Source organism: Petromyzon marinus (assembly GCF_048934315.1).
Source record: "Petromyzon marinus isolate PM22_M1 ecotype Great Lakes invasive population chromosome 78 unlocalized genomic scaffold, UKy_Petmar_22M1.pri1.0 chr78_unloc.2, whole genome shotgun sequence".
Classification (NCBI taxonomy): domain Eukaryota; kingdom Metazoa; phylum Chordata; class Hyperoartia; order Petromyzontiformes; family Petromyzontidae; genus Petromyzon; species Petromyzon marinus.
In genome coordinates, this window is record NW_027422626.1 from 709,189 (window position 1) to 731,963 (window position 22,775).

Genomic DNA, 22,775 nt, shown 5'->3' on the forward strand with positions numbered 1-22,775 from the left:
ACCTGGGAGAGCTTTGTCTCTGTGTGTAACAGCACTTGCTCCTACAGCCCTGCTAGAGGCTACCTGGGGGAGCTTTATCTGGGTGTAACAGCACTTGCCACTACAGCCCTGCTAGAGGCTACCTGGGGGAGCTTTGTCTGGGTGTAACAGCACTTGCCACTACAGTCCTGCGAGACGCTACCTGGGGGAGCTTTGTCTGTGTGTGTGTGACAGCACTTGCCCCTACAGCCCTGCTAGAGGCTACCTGGGGGAGCTTTGTGTTTGTGACAGCACTTGCCCCTACAGCCCTGCTAGAGGCTACCCGGGGGAGCTTTGTCTGTGTGTAACAGCACTTGCCCCTACAGCCCTGCTAGAGGCTACCTGGGGGAGCTTTGTGTGTGTAACAGCACTTGCTCCTACAGCCCTGCTAGAGGCTTCCTGGGGGAGCTTTGTCTGGGTGTAACAGCACTTGCCACTACAGCCCTGCTAGAGGCTACCTGGGGGAGCTTTGTCTGGGTGTAACAGCACTTGCCACTACAGCCCTGCGAGACGCTACCTGGGGGAGCTTTGTCTGTGTGTGTGACAGCACTTGCCCCTACAGCCCTGCTAGAGGCTACCTGGGGGAGCTTTGTCTGTGTGTGACAGCACTTGCCCCTACAGCCCTGCTAGAGGCTACCCGGGGGAGCTTTGTCTGTGTAACAGCACTTGCCCCTACAGCCCTGCTAGAGGCTACCTGGGGGAGCTTTGTCTGTGTGTGTAACAGCACTTGCCCCTATAGCCCTGCTAGAGGCTACCTGGGGGAGCTTTGTCTCTGCGTGTGACAGCACTTGCCCCTACAGCCTTGCTAGAGGCTACCTGGGGGAGCTTTGTCTGTGTATGTGAAACAGCACTTGCCCCTATAGCCCTGCTAGATGCTACCTGGGGGAGCTTTGTCTGTGTGTGTGACAGCACTTGCCCCTACAGCCCTGCTAGAGGCTACCTGGGTGAACTTTGTCTGTGTGTGTGTGTAACAGCACTTGCCCTTACAGCCCCTCTAGAGGCTACCTGGGGGAGCTTTGTCTGTGTGTGACAGCACTTGCCCCTACAGCCCCGCTAGAGGCTACCTGGGGGAGCTTTGTCTCTGTGTGTGTAACAGCACTTGCTCCTACAGCCCTGCTAGAGGCTACCTGGGGGAGCTTTGTCTGGGTGTAACAGCACTTGCCACTACAGCCCTGCTAGAGGCTACCTGGGGGAGCTTTGTCTGGGTGTAACAGCACTTGCCACTACAGTCCTGCGAGACGCTACCTGGGGGAGCTTTGTCTGTGTGTGTGTGACAGCACTTGCCCCTACAGCCCTGCTAGAGGCTACCTGGGGGAGCTTTATCTGTGTTTGTGACAGCACTTGCCCCTACAGCCCTGCTAGAGACTACCCGGGGGAGCTTTGTCTGTGTGTAACAGCACTTGCCCCTACAGCCCTGCTAGAGGCTACCTGGGGGAGCTTTGTGTGTGTGACAGCACTTGCTCCTACAGCCCTGCTAGAGGCTACCTGGGGGAGCTTTGTCTGGGTGTAACAGCACTTGCCACTACAGCCCTGCTAGAGGCTACCTGGGGGAGCTTTGTCTGGGTGTAACAGCACTTGCCACTACAGCCCTGCGAGACGCTACCTGGGGGAGCTTTGTCCGTGTGTGTGACAGCACTTGCCCCTACAGCCCTGCTAGAGGCTACCTGGGGGAGCTTTGTCTGTGTGTACCAGCACTTGCCCCTACAGCCCTGCTAGAGGCTACCTGGGGGAGCTTTGTCTGTGTGTGTGACAGCACTTGCCCCTACAGCCCTGCTAGAGGCTACCTGGGGGAGCTTTGTGTTTGTGACAGCACTTGCCCCTACAGCCCTGCTAGAGGCTACCCGGGGGAGCTTTGTCTGTGTGTAACAGCACTTGCCCCTACAGCCCTGCTAGAGGCTACCTGGGGGAGCTTTGTGTGTGTGACAGCACTTGCTCCTACAGCCCTGCTAGAGGCTACCTGGGGGAGCTTTGTCTGTGTGTGTGACAGCACTTGCCCCTACAGCCCTGCTAGAGGCTACCCGGGGGAGCTTTGTCTGTGTAACAGCACTTGCCCCTACAGCCCTGCTAGAGGCTACCTGGGGGAGCTTTGTCTGTGAGTGTAACAGCACTTGCCCCTACAGCCCTGCTAGAGGCTACCTGGGGGAGCTTTGTGTGTGTGACAGCACTTGCCCCTATAGCCCTGATAGAGGCTACCTGGGAGAGCTTTGTCTCTGTGTGTAACAGCACTTGCTCGTACACCCCTGCTAGAGGCTACCTGGGGGAGCTTTGTCTGGGTGTAACAGCACTTGCCACTACAGTCCTGCGAGACGCTACCTGGGGGAGCTTTGTCTGTGTGTGTGACAGCACTTGCCCCTACAGCCCTGCCAGAGGCTACCTGGGGGAGCTTTGTCTGTGTTTGTGACAGCACTTGCCCCTACAGCCCTGCTAGAGGCTACCCGGGGGAGCTTTGTCTGTGTGTAACAGCACTTGCCCCTACAGCCCTGCTGGAGGCTACCTGGGGGAGCTTTGTGTGTGTGACAGCACTTGCTCCTACAGCCCTGCTAGAGGCTACCTGGGGGAGCTTTGTCTGGGTGTAACAGCACTTGCCACTACAGCCCTGCTAGAGGCTACCTGGGGGAGCTTTGTCTAGGTGTAACAGCACTTGCCACTACAGCCCTGCGAGACGCTACCTGGGGGAGCTTTGTCTGTGTGTGTGACAGCACTTGCCCCTACAGCCCTGCTAGAGGCTACCTGGGGGAGCTTTGTCTGTTTGTGTGACAGCACTTGCCCCTACAGCCCTGCTAGAGGCTACCCGGGGGAGCTTTGTCTGTGTGTAACAGCACTTGCCCCTACAGCCCTGCTAGAGGCTACCTGGGGGAGCTTTGTCTGTGTGTGTAACAGCACTTGCCCCTATAGCCCTGCTAGAGGCTACCTGGGGGAGCTTTGTCTCTGCGTGTGACAGCACTTGCCCCTACAGCCTTGCTAGAGGCTACCTGGGGGAGCTTTGTCTGTGTATGTGAAACAGCACTTGCCCGTATAGCCCTGCTAGATGCTACGTGGGGGAGCTTTGTCTGTGTGTGTGACAGCACTTGCCCCTACAGCCCTGCTAGAGGCTACCTGGGTGAACTTTGTCTGTGTGTGTGTGTAACAGCACTTGCCCTTACAGCCCCTCTAGAGGCTACCTGGGGGAGCTTTGTCTGTGTGACAGCACTTGCCCCTACAGCCCCGCTAGAGGCTACCTGGGGGAGCTTTGTCTCTGTGTGTGTAACAGCACTTGCCCCAACAGCCCTGCTAGAGGCTACCTGGGGGAGCTTTGTCTCTGTGTGTGTAACAGCACTTGCCCCAACAGCCCTGCTAGAGGCTACCTGGGGGAGCTTTATCTCTGTGTGTAACAGCACTTGCCCCTACAGCCCTGCTAGAGGCTACCTGCGGTAGCTTTGTCTCTGTGTGTAACAGCACTTGCCCCTACAGCCCTGCAAGAGGCTACCTGGGTGAGCTTTTTCTGTGCATGACAGCACTTGCCCCTACAGCCCTGCTAGAGGCTACCTGGGGAAGCTTTGTTTGTGTGTAACAACACTTGCCCCTACTGCCTTGCTAGAGGCTACCTGGGGGAGCTTTGTCTGTGTGTGTGACAGCACTTGCCCCTACAGCCCTGCTAGAGGCTACCTGGGTGAGCTTTGTCTCTGTGTGTGTAACAGCACTTGCCCCTACAGCCCTGCTAGAGGCTACCTGGGTGAACTTTGTCTCTGTGTGTGACAGCACTTGCCCTTACAGCCCTGCTAGAGACTACCTGGGGTAGCTTTGTCTGTTTGTGACAGCACTTTCCCCTACAGCCCCGCTAGAGGCTACCTGGGGGAGCTTTGTCTGTGTGTTACAGCACTTGCCCCTACAGCCCTGCTAGAGGCTACCTGGGGGAGCTTTGTCTCTGTGTGTGTAACAGCACTTGCCCCTACAGCCCTGCTAGAGGCTACCTGGGGGAGCTTTGTCTCTGTATAACAGCACTTGCCCCTATAGCCCTGCTAGAGGTTACCTGAGGGAGCTTTGTCTGTGTGTGTGTAACAGCACTTGCCCCTACAGTCCTGCTAGAGGCTACCTGGGGGAGCTTTGTCTGTGTATGTAACAGCACTTGCCCCTACAGCACTGCTAGAGGCTACCTGGGAGAGCTTTGTCTGTGTGTGTAACAGCACTTGACCCTATAGCCCTGCTAGAGGCTACCTGGGGGAGCTTTGTCTCTTTGTGTGTAACAGCACTTGCTCCTACAGCCCTGCTAGAGGCTACCTGGGGGAACTTTGTCTGTGTGTAACAGCACTTGCCCCTACAGCCCTGCTAGAGGCTACCTGGGGGAGCTTTGTCTCTGTGTAACAGCACTTGCCCCTATAGCCCTGCTAGAGGTTACCTGAGGGAGCTTTGTCTGTGTGTGTAACAGCACTTGCCCCTACAGCCCTGCTAGAGGCTACCTGGGTGAGCTTTGTCTGTGTGTATAACAGCACTTGCCCCTACTGCCCTGCTAGAGGCTACCTGGGGGACCTTTGTCTCTGCACTTGCCCGTACAGCCCTGCTAGAGGCTACCTGGGGGAGCTTTGTCTCTGTGTGTGGGACACTTGCCCCTACAGTCCTTCTAGAGGCTACCTGGGGGAGCTTTGTCTTTGTGTGTGTGTGTGACAGCACTTGCCCCTACAACTCCGCTAGAGGCTACCTGGGGGAGCTTTGTCTCTGTATAACAGCACTTGCCCCTATAGCCCTGCTAGAGGTTACCTGAGGGAGCTTTGTCTGTGTGTGTGTAACAGCACTTGCCCCTACAGTCCTGCTAGAGGCTACCTGGGGGAGCTTTGTCTGTGTATGTAACAGCACTTGCCCCTACAGCACTGCTAGAGGCTACCTGGGAGAGCTTTGTCTGTGTGTGTAACAGCACTTGACCCTATAGCCCTGCTAGAGGCTACCTGGGGGAGCTTTGTCTCTTTGTGTGTAACAGCACTTGCTCCTACAGCCCTGCTAGAGGCTACCTGGGGGAACTTTGTCTGTGTGTAACAGCACTTGCCCCTACAGCCCTGCTAGAGGCTACCTGGGGGAGCTTTGTCTCTGTGTAACAGCACTTGCCCCTATAGCCCTGCTAGAGGTTACCTGAGGGAGCTTTGTCTGTGTGTGTAACAGCACTTGCCCCTACAGCCCTGCTAGAGGCTACCTGGGTGAGCTTTGTCTGTGTGTATAACAGCACTTGCCCCTACTGCCCTGCTAGAGGCTACCTGGGGGACCTTTGTCTCTGCACTTGCCCGTACAGCCTTGCTAGAGGCTACCTGGGGGAGCTTTGTCTCTGTGTGTGGGACACTTGCCCCTACAGTCCTTCTAGAGGCTACCTGGGGGAGCTTTGTCTTTGTGTGTGTGTGTGACAGCACTTGCCCCTACAACTCCGCTAGAGGCTACCTGGGGGAGCTTTTTCTGTGTCTGTGTGACAGCACTTGCCCCGACTGCTCTGCTAGAGGCTACCTGGGGAGCTTTATCTGTGTGTGTAACAGCACTTGCCCCTACAGCCCTGCTAGAGGCTACCTGGTGGAGCTCTGTCTGTGTGTAACAACACTTGCCCCTACACCCCTATTAGAGGCTACCTGGGGGAGCTTTGTCTCTCTGTGTGTGTGACAGCACTTGCCCCTACAGTCCTGCTAGAGGCTACCTGGGGGAGCTTTGTCTGTGTGTAACAGCACTTGCCCCTACACCCCTATTAGAGGCTACCTGGGGGAGCTTTGTGTGTGTAACAGCACTTGCCCCTACAGCCCTGCTAGAGGCTACCTGGGGGAGCTTTGTCTGTGTGCTTAACAGCACTTGCCCCTACAGCCCTGCTAGAGGATACCTGGAGGAGCTTTGTCTGTGTGTGTGTAACAGCACTTGCCCCTACAGTCCTGCTAGAGGCTACCTGGGGGACCTTTGTCTCTGCACTTGCCCCTACAGCCCTGCTAGAGGATACCTGGAGGAGCTTTGTCTGTGTGTGTGTAACAGCACTTGCCCCTACAGTCCTGCTAGAGGCTACCTGGGGGACCTTTGTCTCTGCACTTGCCCCTACAGCCCTGCTAGAGGCTACCTGGGGAAGCTTTGTCTCTGTGTGTGTAACAGCACTTGCCCCTACAGCCCTGCTAGAGGCTACCTGGGGGAGCTTTGTCTGTGTGTGTAACAGCACTTGCCCCTACAGCCCTGCTAGAGGCTACCTGGGGGAGCTTTGTCTGTGTGTGTGTGTAACAGCACTTGCCCCTACAGCCCTGCTAGAGGCTACCTGGCGGAGCTTTGTGTATGTGAAACAACACTTGCCCCTACAGCCCCGCTAGAGGCTACCTGGGAGAGCTTTGTCTGTGTGTGTGACAGCACTTGCCCCTACAGCCCTGCTAGAGGCTACCTGGGGGAGCTTTGTCTCTGTGTGTGACAGCACTTGCCCCTACAGCCCTGCTAGAGGCTACCTGGGTGAGCTTTGTCTGTGTGTAACAGCACTTGCCCCTACAGCCCTACTAGGGGCTACCTGGGGGAGCTTTGTCTCTGTATGTGTAACAGCACTTGCTCCTACAGCCCTGCTAGAGGCTACCTGGGGGAACTTTGTCTGGGTGTAACAGCACTTGCCACTACAGACCTGCTAGAGGCTACCTGGGGGAGCTTTGTCTCTATGTAACAGCACTTGCCCCTATAGCCCTACTAGAGGTTACCTGAGGGAGCTTTGTCTGTGTGTGTAACAGCACTTGCCCCTACAGCCCTGCTAGAGGCTACCTGGGTGAGCTTTGTCTGTGTGTATAACAGCACTTGCCCATACTGCCCTGCTAGAGGCTACCTGGGGGACCTTTGTCTCTGCACTTGCCCGTACAGCCCTGCTAGAGGCTACCTGGGGGAGCTTTGTCTCTGTGTGTGGGACAATTGCCCCTACAGTCCTTCTAGAGGCTACCTGGGGGAGCTTTTTCTGTGTCTGTGTGACAGCACTTGCCCCGACTGCTCTGCTAGAGGCTACCTGGGGAGCTTTATCTGTGTGTGTAACAGCACTTTCCCCTACAGCCCTGCTAGAGGCTACCTGGTGGAGCTCTGTCTGTGTGTAACAACACTTGCCCCTACACCCCTATTAGAGGCTACCTGGGGGAGCTTTGTCTCTCTGTGTGTGTGACAGCACTTGCCCCTACAGTCCTGCTAGAGGCTACCTGGGGGAGCTTTGTCTGTGTGTAACAGCACTTGCCCCTACACCCCTATTAGAGGCTACCTGGGGGACCTTTGTCTCTGCACTTGCCCCTACAGCCCTGCTAGAGGCTACCTGGGGAAGCTTTGTCTCTGTGTGTGTAACAGCACTTGCCCCTACAGCCCTGCTAGAGGCTACCTGGGGGAGCTTTGTCTGTGTGTGTAACAGCACTTGCCCCTACAGCCCTGCTAGACGCTACCTGGGGGAGATTTGTCTGTGTGTGTGTGTGTAACAGCACTTGCCCCTACAGCCCTGCTAGAGGCTACCTGGGAGAGCTTTGTCTCTGTGTGTAACAGCACTTGCTCGTACACCCCTGCTAGAGGCTACCTGGGGGAGCTTTGTCTGGGTGTAACAGCACTTGCCACTACAGCCCTGCTAGAGGCTACCTGGGGGAGCTTTGTCTGGGTGTAACAGCACTTGCCACTACAGTCCTGCGAGACGCTACCTGGGGGAGCTTTGTCTGTGTGTGACAGCACTTGCCCCTACAGCCCTGCTAGAGGCTACCTGGGGGAGCTTTGTCTGTGTTTGTGACAGCACTTGCCCCTACAGCCCTGCTAGAGGCTACCCGGGGGAGCTTTGTCTGTGTGTAACAGCACTTGCCCCTACAGCCCTGCTAGAGGCTACCTGGGGGAGCTTTGTGTGTGTGACAGCACTTGCTCCTACAGCCCTGCTAGAGGCTACCTGGGGGAGCTTTGTCTGGGTGTAACAGCACTTGCCACTACAGCCCTGCTAGAGGCTACCTGGGGGAGCTTTGTCTAGGTGTAACAGCACTTGCCACTACAGCCCTGCGAGACGCTACCTGGGGGAGCTTTGTCTGTGTGTGTGACAGCACTTGCCCCTACAGCCCTGCTAGAGGCTACCTGGGGGAGCTTTGTCTGTTTGTGTGACAGCACTTGCCCCTACAGCCCTGCTAGAGGCTACCCGGGGGAGCTTTGTCTGTGTGTAACAGCACTTGCCCCTACAGCCCTGCTAGAGGCTACCTGGGGGAGCTTTGTCTGTGTGTGTAACAGCACTTGCCCCTATAGCCCTGCTAGAGGCTACCTGGGGGAGCTTTGTCTCTGCGTGTGACAGCACTTGCCCCTACAGCCTTGCTAGAGGCTACCTGGGGGAGCTTTGTCTGTGTATGTGAAACAGCACTTGCCCGTATAGCCCTGCTAGATGCTACGTGGGGGAGCTTTGTCTGTGTGTGTGACAGCACTTGCCCCTACAGCCCTGCTAGAGGCTACCTGGGTGAACTTTGTCTGTGTGTGTGTGTAACAGCACTTGCCCTTACAGCCCCTCTAGAGGCTACCTGGGGGAGCTTTGTCTGTGTGACAGCACTTGCCCCTACAGCCCCGCTAGAGGCTACCTGGGGGAGCTTTGTCTCTGTGTGTGTAACAGCACTTGCCCCAACAGCCCTGCTAGAGGCTACCTGGGGGAGCTTTGTCTCTGTGTGTGTAACAGCACTTGCCCCAACAGCCCTGCTAGAGGCTACCTGGGGGAGCTTTATCTCTGTGTGTAACAGCACTTGCCCCTACAGCCCTGCTAGAGGCTACCTGCGGTAGCTTTGTCTCTGTGTGTAACAGCACTTGCCCCTACAGCCCTGCAAGAGGCTACCTGGGTGAGCTTTTTCTGTGCATGACAGCACTTGCCCCTACAGCCCTGCTAGAGGCTACCTGGGGAAGCTTTGTTTGTGTGTAACAACACTTGCCCCTACTGCCTTGCTAGAGGCTACCTGGGGGAGCTTTGTCTGTGTGTGTGACAGCACTTGCCCCTACAGCCCTGCTAGAGGCTACCTGGGTTAGCTTTGTCTCTGTGTGTGTAACAGCACTTGCCCCTACAGCCCTGCTAGAGGCTACCTGGGTGAACTTTGTCTCTGTGTGTGACAGCACTTGCCCTTACAGCCCTGCTAGAGACTACCTGGGGTAGCTTTGTCTGTTTGTGACAGCACTTTCCCCTACAGCCCCGCTAGAGGCTACCTGGGGGAGCTTTGTCTGTGTGTTACAGCACTTGCCCCTACAGCCCTGCTAGAGGCTACCTGGGGGAGCTTTGTCTCTGTGTGTGTAACAGCACTTGCCCCTACAGCCCTGCTAGAGGCTACCTGGGGGAGCTTTGTCTCTGTATAACAGCACTTGCCCCTATAGCCCTGCTAGAGGTTACCTGAGGGAGCTTTGTCTGTGTGTGTGTAACAGCACTTGTCCCTACAGTCCTGCTAGAGGCTACCTGGGGGAGCTTTGTCTATGTATGTAACAGCACTTGCCCCTACAGCACTGCTAGAGGCTACCTGGGAGAGCTTTGTCTGTGTGTGTAACAGCACTTGACCCTATAGCCCTGCTAGAGGCTACCTGGGGGAGCTTTGTCTCTTTGTGTGTAACAGCACTTGCTCCTACAGCCCTGCTAGAGGCTACCTGGGGGAACTTTGTCTGTGTGTAACAGCACTTGCCCCTACAGCCCTGCTAGAGGCTACCTGGGGGAGCTTTGTCTCTGTGTAACAGCACTTGCCCCTATAGCCCTGCTAGAGGTTACCTGAGGGAGCTTTGTCTGTGTGTGTAACAGCACTTGCCCCTACAGCCCTGCTAGAGGCTACCTGGGTGAGCTTTGTCTGTGTGTATAACAGCACTTGCCCCTACTGCCCTGCTAGAGGCTACCTGGGGGACCTTTGTCTCTGCACTTGCCCGTACAGCCCTGCTAGAGGCTACCTGGGGGAGCTTTGTCTCTGTGTGTGGGACACTTGCCCCTACAGTCCTTCTAGAGGCTACCTGGGGGAGCTTTGTCTTTGTGTGTGTGTGTGACAGCACTTGCCCCTACAACTCCGCTAGAGGCTACCTGGGGGAGCTTTTTCTGTGTCTGTGTGACAGCACTTGCCCCGACTGCTCTGCTAGAGGCTACCTGGGGAGCTTTATCTGTGTGTGTAACAGCACTTGCCCCTACAGCCCTGCTAGAGGCTACCTGGTGGAGCTCTGTCTGTGTGTAACAACACTTGCCCCTACACCCCTATTAGAGGCTACCTGGGGGAGCTTTGTCTCTCTGTGTGTGTGACAGCACTTGCCCCTACAGTCCTGCTAGAGGCTACCTGGGGGAGCTTTGTCTGTGTGTAACAGCACTTGCCCCTACAGCCCTGCTAGAGGATACCTGGAGGAGCTTTGTCTGTGTGTGTGTAACAGCACTTGCCCCTACAGTCCTGCTAGAGGCTACCTGGGGGACCTTTGTCTCTGCACTTGCCCCTACAGCCCTGCTAGAGGCTACCTGGGGAAGCTTTGTCTCTGTGTGTGTAACAGCACTTGCCCCTACAGCCCTGCTAGAGGCTACCTGGGGGAGCTTTGTCTGTGTGTGTAACAGCACTTGCCCCTACAGCCCTGCTAGAGGCTACCTGGGGGAGCTTTGTCTGTGTGTGTGTGTAACAGCACTTGCCCCTACAGCCCTGCTAGAGGCTACCTGGGGAAGCTTTGTTTGTGTGTAACAACACTTGCCCCTATAGCCCTGCTAGAGGCTACCTGGGGGAGCTTTGTCTCTGTGTGTGACAGCACTTGCCCCTACAGCCTTGCTAGAGGCTAACTGGGGGAGCTTTGTCTGTGTATATGAAACAGCACTTGCCCCTACACCCTTATTAGAGGCTACCTGGGGGAGCTTTGTGTGTGTAACAGCACTTGCCCCTATAGCCCTGCTAGAGGCTACCTGGCGGAGCTTTGTGTATGTGAAACAACACTTGCCCCTACAGCCCCGCTAGAGGCTACCTGGGAGAGCTTTGTCTGTGTGTGTGACAGCACTTGCCCCTACAGCCCTGCTAGAGGCTACCTGGGGGAGCTTTGTCTCTGTGTGTGACAGCACTTGCCCCTACAGCCCTGCTAGAGGCTACCTGGGTGAACTTTGTCTCTGTGTGTGTGTGTAACAGCACTTGCCCTTACAGCCCTGCTAGAGGTTACCTGGGTGAGCTTTGTCTGTGTGTAACAGCACTTGCCCCTACAGCCCTACTAGGGGCTACCTGGGGGAGCTTTGTCTCTGTATGTGTAACAGCACTTGCTCCTACAGCCCTGCTAGAGGCTACCTGGGGGAACTTTGTCTGGGTGTAACAGCACTTGCCACTACAGCCCTGCTAGACGCTACCTGGGGGAGCTTTGTCTCTGTGTAACAGCACTTGCCCCTACAGCCCTGCTAGAGGCTACCTGGGTGAGCTTTGTCTGTGTGTATAACAGCACTTGCCCCTACAGCCCTGCTAGAGGCTACCTGGGGGAGCTTTGTCTGTGTGTGTAACAGCACTTGCCCCTACAGCCCTGCTAGACGCTACCTGGGGGAGATTTGTCTGTGTGTGTGTGTGTAACAGCACTTGCCCCTACAGCCCTGCTAGAGGCTACCTGGCGGAGCTTTGTGTATGTGAAACAACACTTGCCCCTACAGCCCCGCTAGAGGCTACCTGGGAGAGCTTTGTCTGTGTGTGTGACAGCACTTGCCCCTACAGCCCTGCTAGAGGCTACCTGGGGGAGCTTTGTCTCTGTGTGTGACAGCACTTGCCCCTACAGCCCTGCTAGAGGCTACCTGGGTGAGCTTTGTCTGTGTGTAACAGCACTTGCCCCTACAGCCCTACTAGGGGCTACCTGGGGGAGCTTTGTCTCTGTATGTGTAACAGCACTTGCTCCTACAGCCCTGCTAGAGGCTACCTGGGGGAACTTTGTCTGGGTGTAACAGCACTTGCCACTACAGACCTGCTAGAGGCTACCTGGGGGAGCTTTGTCTCTATGTAACAGCACTTGCCCCTATAGCCCTACTAGAGGTTACCTGAGGGAGCTTTGTCTGTGTGTGTAACAGCACTTGCCCCTACAGCCCTGCTAGAGGCTACCTGGGTGAGCTTTGTCTGTGTGTATAACAGCACTTGCCCATACTGCCCTGCTAGAGGCTACCTGGGGGACCTTTGTCTCTGCACTTGCCCGTACAGCCCTGCTAGAGGCTACCTGGGGGAGCTTTGTCTCTGTGTGTGGGACAATTGCCCCTACAGTCCTTCTAGAGGCTACCTGGGGGAGCTTTTTCTGTGTCTGTGTGACAGCACTTGCCCCGACTGCTCTGCTAGAGGCTACCTGGGGAGCTTTATCTGTGTGTGTAACAGCACTTTCCCCTACAGCCCTGCTAGAGGCTACCTGGTGGAGCTCTGTCTGTGTGTAACAACACTTGCCCCTACACCCCTATTAGAGGCTACCTGGGGGAGCTTTGTCTCTCTGTGTGTGTGACAGCACTTGCCCCTACAGTCCTGCTAGAGGCTACCTGGGGGAGCTTTGTCTGTGTGTAACAGCACTTGCCCCTACACCCCTATTAGAGGCTACCTGGGGGACCTTTGTCTCTGCACTTGCCCCTACAGCCCTGCTAGAGGCTACCTGGGGAAGCTTTGTCTCTGTGTGTGTAACAGCACTTGCCCCTACAGCCCTGCTAGAGGCTACCTGGGGGAGCTTTGTCTGTGTGTGTAACAGCACTTGCCCCTACAGCCCTGCTAGACGCTACCTGGGGGAGATTTGTCTGTGTGTGTGTGTGTAACAGCACTTGCCCCTACAGCCCTGCTAGAGGCTACCTGGGAGAGCTTTGTCTCTGTGTGTAACAGCACTTGCTCGTACACCCCTGCTAGAGGCTACCTGGGGGAGCTTTGTCTGGGTGTAACAGCACTTGCCACTACAGCCCTGCTAGAGGCTACCTGGGGGAGCTTTGTCTGGGTGTAACAGCACTTGCCACTACAGTCCTGCGAGACGCTACCTGGGGGAGCTTTGTCTGTGTGTGTGACAGCACTTGCCCCTACAGCCCTGCTAGAGGCTACCTGGGGGAGCTTTGTCTGTGTTTGTGACAGCACTTGCCCCTACAGCCCTGCTAGAGGCTACCCGGGGGAGCTTTGTCTGTGTGTAACAGCACTTGCCCCTACAGCCCTGCTAGAGGCTACCTGGGGGAGCTTTGTGTGTGTGACAGCACTTGCTCCTACAGCCCTGCTAGAGGCTACCTGGGGGAGCTTTGTCTGGGTGTAACAGCACTTGCCACTACAGCCCTGCTAGAGGCTACCTGGGGGAGCTTTGTCTAGGTGTAACAGCACTTGCCACTACAGCCCTGCGAGACGCTACCTGGGGGAGCTTTGTCTGTGTGTGTGACAGCACTTGCCCCTACAGCCCTGCTAGAGGCTACCTGGGGGAGCTTTGTCTGTTTGTGTGACAGCACTTGCCCCTACAGCCCTGCTAGAGGCTACCCGGGGGAGCTTTGTCTGTGTGTAACAGCACTTGCCCCTACAGCCCTGCTAGAGGCTACCTGGGGGAGCTTTGTCTGTGTGTGTAACAGCACTTGCCCCTATAGCCCTGCTAGAGGCTACCTGGGGGAGCTTTGTCTCTGCGTGTGACAGCACTTGCCCCTACAGCCTTGCTAGAGGCTACCTGGGGGAGCTTTGTCTGTGTATGTGAAACAGCACTTGCCCGTATAGCCCTGCTAGATGCTACGTGGGGGAGCTTTGTCTGTGTGTGTGACAGCACTTGCCCCTACAGCCCTGCTAGAGGCTACCTGGGTGAACTTTGTCTGTGTGTGTGTGTAACAGCACTTGCCCTTACAGCCCCTCTAGAGGCTACCTGGGGGAGCTTTGTCTGTGTGACAGCACTTGCCCCTACAGCCCCGCTAGAGGCTACCTGGGGGAGCTTTGTCTCTGTGTGTGTAACAGCACTTGCCCCAACAGCCCTGCTAGAGGCTACCTGGGGGAGCTTTGTCTCTGTGTGTGTAACAGCACTTGCCCCAACAGCCCTGCTAGAGGCTACCTGGGGGAGCTTTATCTCTGTGTGTAACAGCACTTGCCCCTACAGCCCTGCTAGAGGCTACCTGCGGTAGCTTTGTCTCTGTGTGTAACAGCACTTGCCCCTACAGCCCTGCAAGAGGCTACCTGGGTGAGCTTTTTCTGTGCATGACAGCACTTGCCCCTACAGCCCTGCTAGAGGCTACCTGGGGAAGCTTTGTTTGTGTGTAACAACACTTGCCCCTACTGCCTTGCTAGAGGCTACCTGGGGGAGCTTTGTCTGTGTGTGTGACAGCACTTGCCCCTACAGCCCTGCTAGAGGCTACCTGGGTTAGCTTTGTCTCTGTGTGTGTAACAGCACTTGCCCCTACAGCCCTGCTAGAGGCTACCTGGGTGAACTTTGTCTCTGTGTGTGACAGCACTTGCCCTTACAGCCCTGCTAGAGACTACCTGGGGTAGCTTTGTCTGTTTGTGACAGCACTTTCCCCTACAGCCCCGCTAGAGGCTACCTGGGGGAGCTTTGTCTGTGTGTTACAGCACTTGCCCCTACAGCCCTGCTAGAGGCTACCTGGGGGAGCTTTGTCTCTGTGTGTGTAACAGCACTTGCCCCTACAGCCCTGCTAGAGGCTACCTGGGGGAGCTTTGTCTCTGTATAACAGCACTTGCCCCTATAGCCCTGCTAGAGGTTACCTGAGGGAGCTTTGTCTGTGTGTGTGTAACAGCACTTGTCCCTACAGTCCTGCTAGAGGCTACCTGGGGGAGCTTTGTCTATGTATGTAACAGCACTTGCCCCTACAGCACTGCTAGAGGCTACCTGGGAGAGCTTTGTCTGTGTGTGTAACAGCACTTGACCCTATAGCCCTGCTAGAGGCTACCTGGGGGAGCTTTGTCTCTTTGTGTGTAACAGCACTTGCTCCTACAGCCCTGCTAGAGGCTACCTGGGGGAACTTTGTCTGTGTGTAACAGCACTTGCCCCTACAGCCCTGCTAGAGGCTACCTGGGGGAGCTTTGTCTCTGTGTAACAGCACTTGCCCCTATAGCCCTGCTAGAGGTTACCTGAGGGAGCTTTGTCTGTGTGTGTAACAGCACTTGCCCCTACAGCCCTGCTAGAGGCTACCTGGGTGAGCTTTGTCTGTGTGTATAACAGCACTTGCCCCTACTGCCCTGCTAGAGGCTACCTGGGGGACCTTTGTCTCTGCACTTGCCCGTACAGCCCTGCTAGAGGCTACCTGGGGGAGCTTTGTCTCTGTGTGTGGGACACTTGCCCCTACAGTCCTTCTAGAGGCTACCTGGGGGAGCTTTGTCTTTGTGTGTGTGTGTGACAGCACTTGCCCCTACAACTCCGCTAGAGGCTACCTGGGGGAGCTTTTTCTGTGTCTGTGTGACAGCACTTGCCCCGACTGCTCTGCTAGAGGCTACCTGGGGAGCTTTATCTGTGTGTGTAACAGCACTTGCCCCTACAGCCCTGCTAGAGGCTACCTGGTGGAGCTCTGTCTGTGTGTAACAACACTTGCCCCTACACCCCTATTAGAGGCTACCTGGGGGAGCTTTGTCTCTCTGTGTGTGTGACAGCACTTGCCCCTACAGTCCTGCTAGAGGCTACCTGGGGGAGCTTTGTCTGTGTGTAACAGCACTTGCCCCTACAGCCCTGCTAGAGGATACCTGGAGGAGCTTTGTCTGTGTGTGTGTAACAGCACTTGCCCCTACAGTCCTGCTAGAGGCTACCTGGGGGACCTTTGTCTCTGCACTTGCCCCTACAGCCCTGCTAGAGGCTACCTGGGGAAGCTTTGTCTCTGTGTGTGTAACAGCACTTGCCCCTACAGCCCTGCTAGAGGCTACCTGGGGGAGCTTTGTCTGTGTGTGTAACAGCACTTGCCCCTACAGCCCTGCTAGAGGCTACCTGGGGGAGCTTTGTCTGTGTGTGTGTGTAACAGCACTTGCCCCTACAGCCCTGCTAGAGGCTACCTGGGGAAGCTTTGTTTGTGTGTAACAACACTTGCCCCTATAGCCCTGCTAGAGGCTACCTGGGGGAGCTTTGTCTCTGTGTGTGACAGCACTTGCCCCTACAGCCTTGCTAGAGGCTAACTGGGGGAGCTTTGTCTGTGTATATGAAACAGCACTTGCCCCTACACCCTTATTAGAGGCTACCTGGGGGAGCTTTGTGTGTGTAACAGCACTTGCCCCTATAGCCCTGCTAGAGGCTACCTGGCGGAGCTTTGTGTATGTGAAACAACACTTGCCCCTACAGCCCCGCTAGAGGCTACCTGGGAGAGCTTTGTCTGTGTGTGTGACAGCACTTGCCCCTACAGCCCTGCTAGAGGCTACCTGGGGGAGCTTTGTCTCTGTGTGTGACAGCACTTGCCCCTACAGCCCTGCTAGAGGCTACCTGGGTGAACTTTGTCTCTGTGTGTGTGTGTAACAGCACTTGCCCTTACAGCCCTGCTAGAGGTTACCTGGGTGAGCTTTGTCTGTGTGTAACAGCACTTGCCCCTACAGCCCTACTAGGGGCTACCTGGGGGAGCTTTGTCTCTGTATGTGTAACAGCACTTGCTCCTACAGCCCTGCTAGAGGCTACCTGGGGGAACTTTGTCTGGGTGTAACAGCACTTGCCACTACAGCCCTGCTAGACGCTACCTGGGGGAGCTTTGTCTCTGTGTAACAGCACTTGCCCCTACAGCCCTGCTAGAGGCTACCTGGGTGAGCTTTGTCTGTGTGTATAACAGCACTTGCCCCTACAGCCCTGCTAGAGGCTACCTGGGTGAGCTTTGTCTGTGTGTATAACAGCACTTGCCCCTACTGCCCTGCTAGAGGCTACCTGGGGGACCTTTGTCTCTGCACTTGCCCGTACAGCCCTGCTAGAGGCTACCTGGGGGAGCTTTGTCTCTGTGTGTGGGACACTTGCCCCTACAGTCCTTCTAGAGGCTACCTGGGGGAGCTTTGTCTTTGTGTGTGTGACAGCACTTGCCCCTACAACTCCGCTAGAGGCTACCTGGGGGAGCTTTTTCTGTGTCTGTGTGACAGCACTTGCCCCGACTGCTCTGCTAGAGGCTACCTGGGGAGCTTTATCTTTGTGTGTAACAGCACTTGCCCCTACAGCCCTATTAGAGGCTACCTGGGGGAGCTTTGTTTCTCTGTGTGTGTGACAGCACTTGCCCCTACAGTCCTGCTAGAGGCTACCTGGGGGAGCTTTGTCTGTGTGTAACAGCACTTGCCCCTACACCCCTATTAGAGGCTACCTGGGGGAGCTTTGTGTGTGTAACAGCACTTGCCCCTACAGCCCTGCTAGAGGCTACCTGGGGGAGCTTTGTCTGTGTGCTTAACAGCACTTGCCCCTACAGCCCTGCTAGAGGATACCTGGAGGAGCTTTGTCTGTGTGTGTGTAACAGCACTTGCCCCTACAGTCCTGCTAGAGGCTACCTGGGGGACCTTTGTCTCTGCACTTGCCCCTACAGCCCTGCTAGAGGCTACCTGGGGAAGCTTTGTCTCTGTGTGTGTAACAGCACTTGCCCCTACAGCCCTGCTAGAGGCTACCTGGGGGAGCTTTGTCTGTGTGTAACAGCACTTGCCCCTACAGCCCTGCTAGAGGCTACCTGGGGGAGCTTTGTCTGTGTGTGTGTGTGTAACAGCACTTGCCCCTACAGCCCTGCTAGAGGCTACCTGGGGAAGCTTTGTTTGTGTGTAACAGCACTTGCCCCTATAGCCCTGCTAGAGGCTATCTGGGAGAGCTTTGTCTGTGTGTGTGACAGCACTTGCCCCTACAGCCCTGCTAGAGGCTACCTGGGGGAGCTTTGTGTGTGTGACAGCACTTGCCCCTACAGCCCTGCTAGAGGCTACCTGGGTGAACTTTGTCTCTGTGTGTGTAACAGCACTTGCCACTACAGCCCTGCTAGAGGCTACCTGGGGGAGCTTTGTCTGTGTGACAGCACTTGCCCCTACAGCCCCGCTAGAGGCTACCTGGGGGAGCTTTGTCTGTGTGTAACAGCACTTGCCCCTACAGCCCCGCTAGAGGCTACCTGGGTGAGCTTTGTCTGTGTGACAGCACTTGCCCCTACAGCCCTGCTAGAGGCTACCTGGGGGAGCTTTGTCTGTGTGTAACAGCACTTGCCCCTACAGCCCTGCTAGAGGCTACCTGGGGGAGCTGTGTCTGTGTGTGAGTGACACAACGAGACGCGAGTGTTTTTTTAAAGTTTCGAGTTTTATTCAAATGACATTTTAACAACATCGATGGGTGACGATGGTGTCTGTGTGTGTGTCACTGTGTGTGTGTCACTGTGTGTGTGTCACTGTGTGTGTGTGTCACTGTGTGTGTGTCACTGTGTGTGTCTGTGTGTGTAACACGTGTGTGTGTCACTGTGTGTGTCACTGTGTGTGTGTCACTGTGTGTGTGTGTCACTGTGTGTCACTGTGTGTGTGTGTCACTGTGTGTGTGTCTGTGTGTGTGTGTTTCACTGTGTGTCACTGTGTCTGTCACTGCGTGTGTCTGTGTGTGTGTCACTGTGTGTGTCTGTGTGTGTCACTGTGTGTGTCACTGTGTGTGTCTGTGTGTGTGTCAGTGTATGTGTCTGTGTGTGTGTTTCACTGTGTGTGTGTCACTGTGTCTGTCACTGTGTGTGTGTCACTGTGTGTGTCACTGCGCGTCGAAATATTCTTCGGGTCAGCCTTCATCTGTTCGCACACACACACACAGTTACACACGCAGTCACAGACACACACAGTTACACACACAGTTACACACACAGTCACAGACACACACACAGTTACACACACAGTTATACACACAGTTACACACACACACAGTTACACACACAGTCACAGACACACACAGTTACACACAGTTATACACACAGTTACACACACACACAGTTACATACACACACAGTTACACACACAGTCACAGACACACACAGTTACACACACAGTCACACACACAGTTACACACAGACAGTTACACACACATACAGTTACACACACACAGACAGACACACACATACAGTTACACACACACACAGTTACACACACACACAGTTACACACACACAGTTACACACAGACACACACAGTTACACACACAGTCACAGACACACACACACAGTTACACACAGACACACACACAGTCACACACACACAGGCAGACACAGACACAGTTACACACACAGTCACAGACACACACACACAGTTACACACACATACAGTTACACTCACAGACACACACACACACAGTTACACACAGACACACACACAGTCACACACACACAGACACACACACACAGTTACAGACACACACACAGTCACACACACACAGTCACACACACACAGTCACACACACACAGACACACACACAGTTACACACAGACACACACAGTCACACACACACACACAGTTACATATACACAGTCACAGACACACACACACACAGTGACACACACACAGAGACACACACAGTTACACACACAGTCACAGACACACACACACAGTTACACACACAGTTACACACAGACACACACAGTCACACACACAGTCACACACACACAGACACACACACACACACAGTGACACACACAGTGACACACACACAGTGACACAGTGACACACACAGTGACACACACACAGTGACACACAGTGACACACACAGTGACACACACACAGTGACACACAGTGACACACACACAGTGACACACACACAGTGACACACGCACACAGTGACACACACAGTGACACACACACAGTGACACACACACAGTTACACACAGTGACACACACACAGTGACACACACAGTTACACACACACAGACACACACACAGTGACACACACACAGTGACACACACACAGTGACACACACACAGTGACACACACAGTGACACACACACAGTGACACACACAGTGACACACACACACAGTGACACACACAGTGACACATAGAGATACATAGAGACCCATAGATACATAGAGACCCAGAGATACACAGAGACCCAGAGATACACAGAGACCCAGAGATACACAGAGACCCATAGAGATACATAGAGACCCAGAGATACACATAGAGACCCATAGGGATACATAGAGACCCATAGAGATACATAGAGACCCATAGCGATACACAGAGACCCATAGAGATACACAGAGACCCATAGAGATACATAGAGACCCATAGAGATACACAGAGACCCATAGAGATACATAGAGACCCATAGAGATACACAGAGACCCAGAGATACATAGAGACCCATAGAGATACATAGAGACCAATAGAGATACACAGAGACCCATAGAGATACACAGAGACCCATAGAGATACACAGAGACCCATAGAGATACACAGAGACCCATAGAGATACACAGAGACCCAGAGATACACAGAGACCCAGAGATACACAGAGACCCATAGAGATACATAGAGACCCAGAGATACACAGAGACCCATAGAGATACATAGAGACCCATAGAGACCCATAGAGACCTATAGAGATACATAGAGACCCAGAGATACACAGAGACCCATAGAGATACATAGAGACCCATAGAGATACATAGAGACCCAGAGATACACAGAGACCCATAGAGATACATAGAGACACATAGAGATACATAGAGACACATAGAGACCCAGAGATACACAGAGACCCATAGAGCCCCAGAGATACACAGAGACCCATAGAGATACATAGAGACCCATAGAGATACATAGAGACCCATAGAGATACATAGAGATACAGAGACCCATAGAGATACACAGAGACCCATAGAGATACAGAGACCCATAGAGATACATAGAGATACTTAGAGATACATAGAGACCCATAGAGATACAGAGACCCATAGAGATACACAGTGACCCATAGAGATACATAGAGACCCATAGAGATACAGAGACCCATAGAGATACATAGAGACCCATAGAGATACACAGAGATACTTAGAGATACATAGAGACCCATAGAGATACATAGAGACCCATAGAGATACAGTGACCCATAGAGATACATAGAGACCCACAGAGACACACAGAGAAACATAGAGACCCATAGAGATACACAGAGACCCACAGAGACCCACAGAGACACACAGAGACACACATAGATACATAGAGATACATAGAGACCCATAGAGATACACAGAGACCCATAGAGATACACAGTGACCCATAGAGACACACAGAGACACATAGAGATACATAGATACATTGGTTTAACCAGACTGGATTGTGTGAGGAGCTCACAAATCCTTGAAAGATCTGGGCAGGGTCCCATCGGTGAGCTCCTCCGGCAGGCAAGGCTGCGTTGGCTGGGTCATGTAGCCCGCATGCCCAGCCACCGCATGCCGAAACAGCTTTTGTTTGGCCGGATTGAGGGGGCTAAGCGGGCGCGGCACGGGCTAGAGAAGAGATGGAGTGATGTGGTACAGGAGGACGTGGAGCTGAGTGGACTTGCCGATGACTGGTACCAGCGGTGTCAAGATCGGCCTCTGTGGAGGAGGCTCGTGAAGGATGCTGTGTCTGTGTGTGTGTATGTATCTATCTGTGTGTGTGACTGTGTGTGTGTCTGTATGTGTCTGTGTGTGTGTATGTGTATGTGTGTGTCTATCTGTGTGTGTGTCTGTGTGTGTCTGTGTGTGTGTGACTGTGTGTGTGTCTGTATGTGTCTGTGTGTGTGTGTATGTGTCTGTGTGTGTCTATCTGTGTGTGTGTCTGTGTCTGTGTGTGTGTCTATCTGTGTGTGTCTGTGTGTGTGTGTCTATCTGTGTGTGTGTCTATGTGTGTGTGTGTATCTGTGTGTGTGTCTATGTGTGTGTGTCTATCTGTGTGTGTCTATCTGTGTGTCTGTGTGTGTGTCTATCTGTGTGTGTGTCTACCTGCGTGTGTCTCACCGTGCTGCTACTCCTGCGTCTCCATCCCCTCCTCCTCCGCCTCCTCCTCTGCCTCCTCCTCCGCCTCCTTTTTCTCTGGCGGTTTTTCGTAGGCCCGCTCAGAAGGAGCCACCACGACCCCATCCCACACAGACAGCTTGGTAGCAATACCTACACACACATACACTACATTATACACTACACTATACACTACACTATACACTACACTATACACTACTACACTATACACTACTACACTATACACTACTACACTATACACTATACACTACTACACTATACACTACTACACTATACACTACTACACTATACACTACTACACTATACACTACTACACTATACACTACTACACTATACACTACTACACTATACACTACTACACTATACACTACTACACTATACACTACTACACTATACACTACTACACTATAAACTACTACACTACACACTACTACACTATACACTACTACACTATACACTACTACACTATACACTACTACATTATACACTACTACACTATACACTACTACACTATACACTACTACACTACACTATACACTACTACACTATACACTACTACACTATACACTACTACACTATACACTACTACACTATACACTACTACACTATACACTACTACACTATACACTACTACACTATACACTACTACACTACACTATACACTACTTCACGTAGGCCCGCTCAGAAGGAGCCACCACGACCCCATCCCACACAGACAGCTTGGTAGCAATACCTACACACACATACACTACATTATACACTACACTATACACTACATTATACACTACACTATACACTACACACTACTACACTATACACTACTACACTATACACTACTACACTATACACTACTACACTATACACTACTACATTATACACTACTACACTATACACTACTACACTATACACTACACTACTACACTATACACTACTACACTATACACTACTACACTACACTATACACTACTTCACGTAGGCCCG

General features: G+C 53.9%; 1 protein-coding gene across 1 annotated transcript in view; it reads right to left on the bottom strand.

Annotated features, from left to right (window-relative positions):
- Nucleotides 1-18,089: 18,089 nt before the first annotated feature.
- The window catches only part of LOC142908309 (interleukin enhancer-binding factor 2 homolog), a gene marked incomplete at its 5' end in the record, with an annotated part of 46,923 nt that continues 42,237 nt past the window's right edge, over nt 18,090-22,775 (bottom strand). The window contains 2 exons of the mRNA XM_076058822.1: nt 18,090-18,578; nt 21,777-21,926. Of these exons, the coding sequence (XP_075914937.1) occupies nt 21,784-21,926 (143 nt within the window). The remainder of the gene's footprint in view (nt 18,579-21,776; nt 21,927-22,775) is intronic.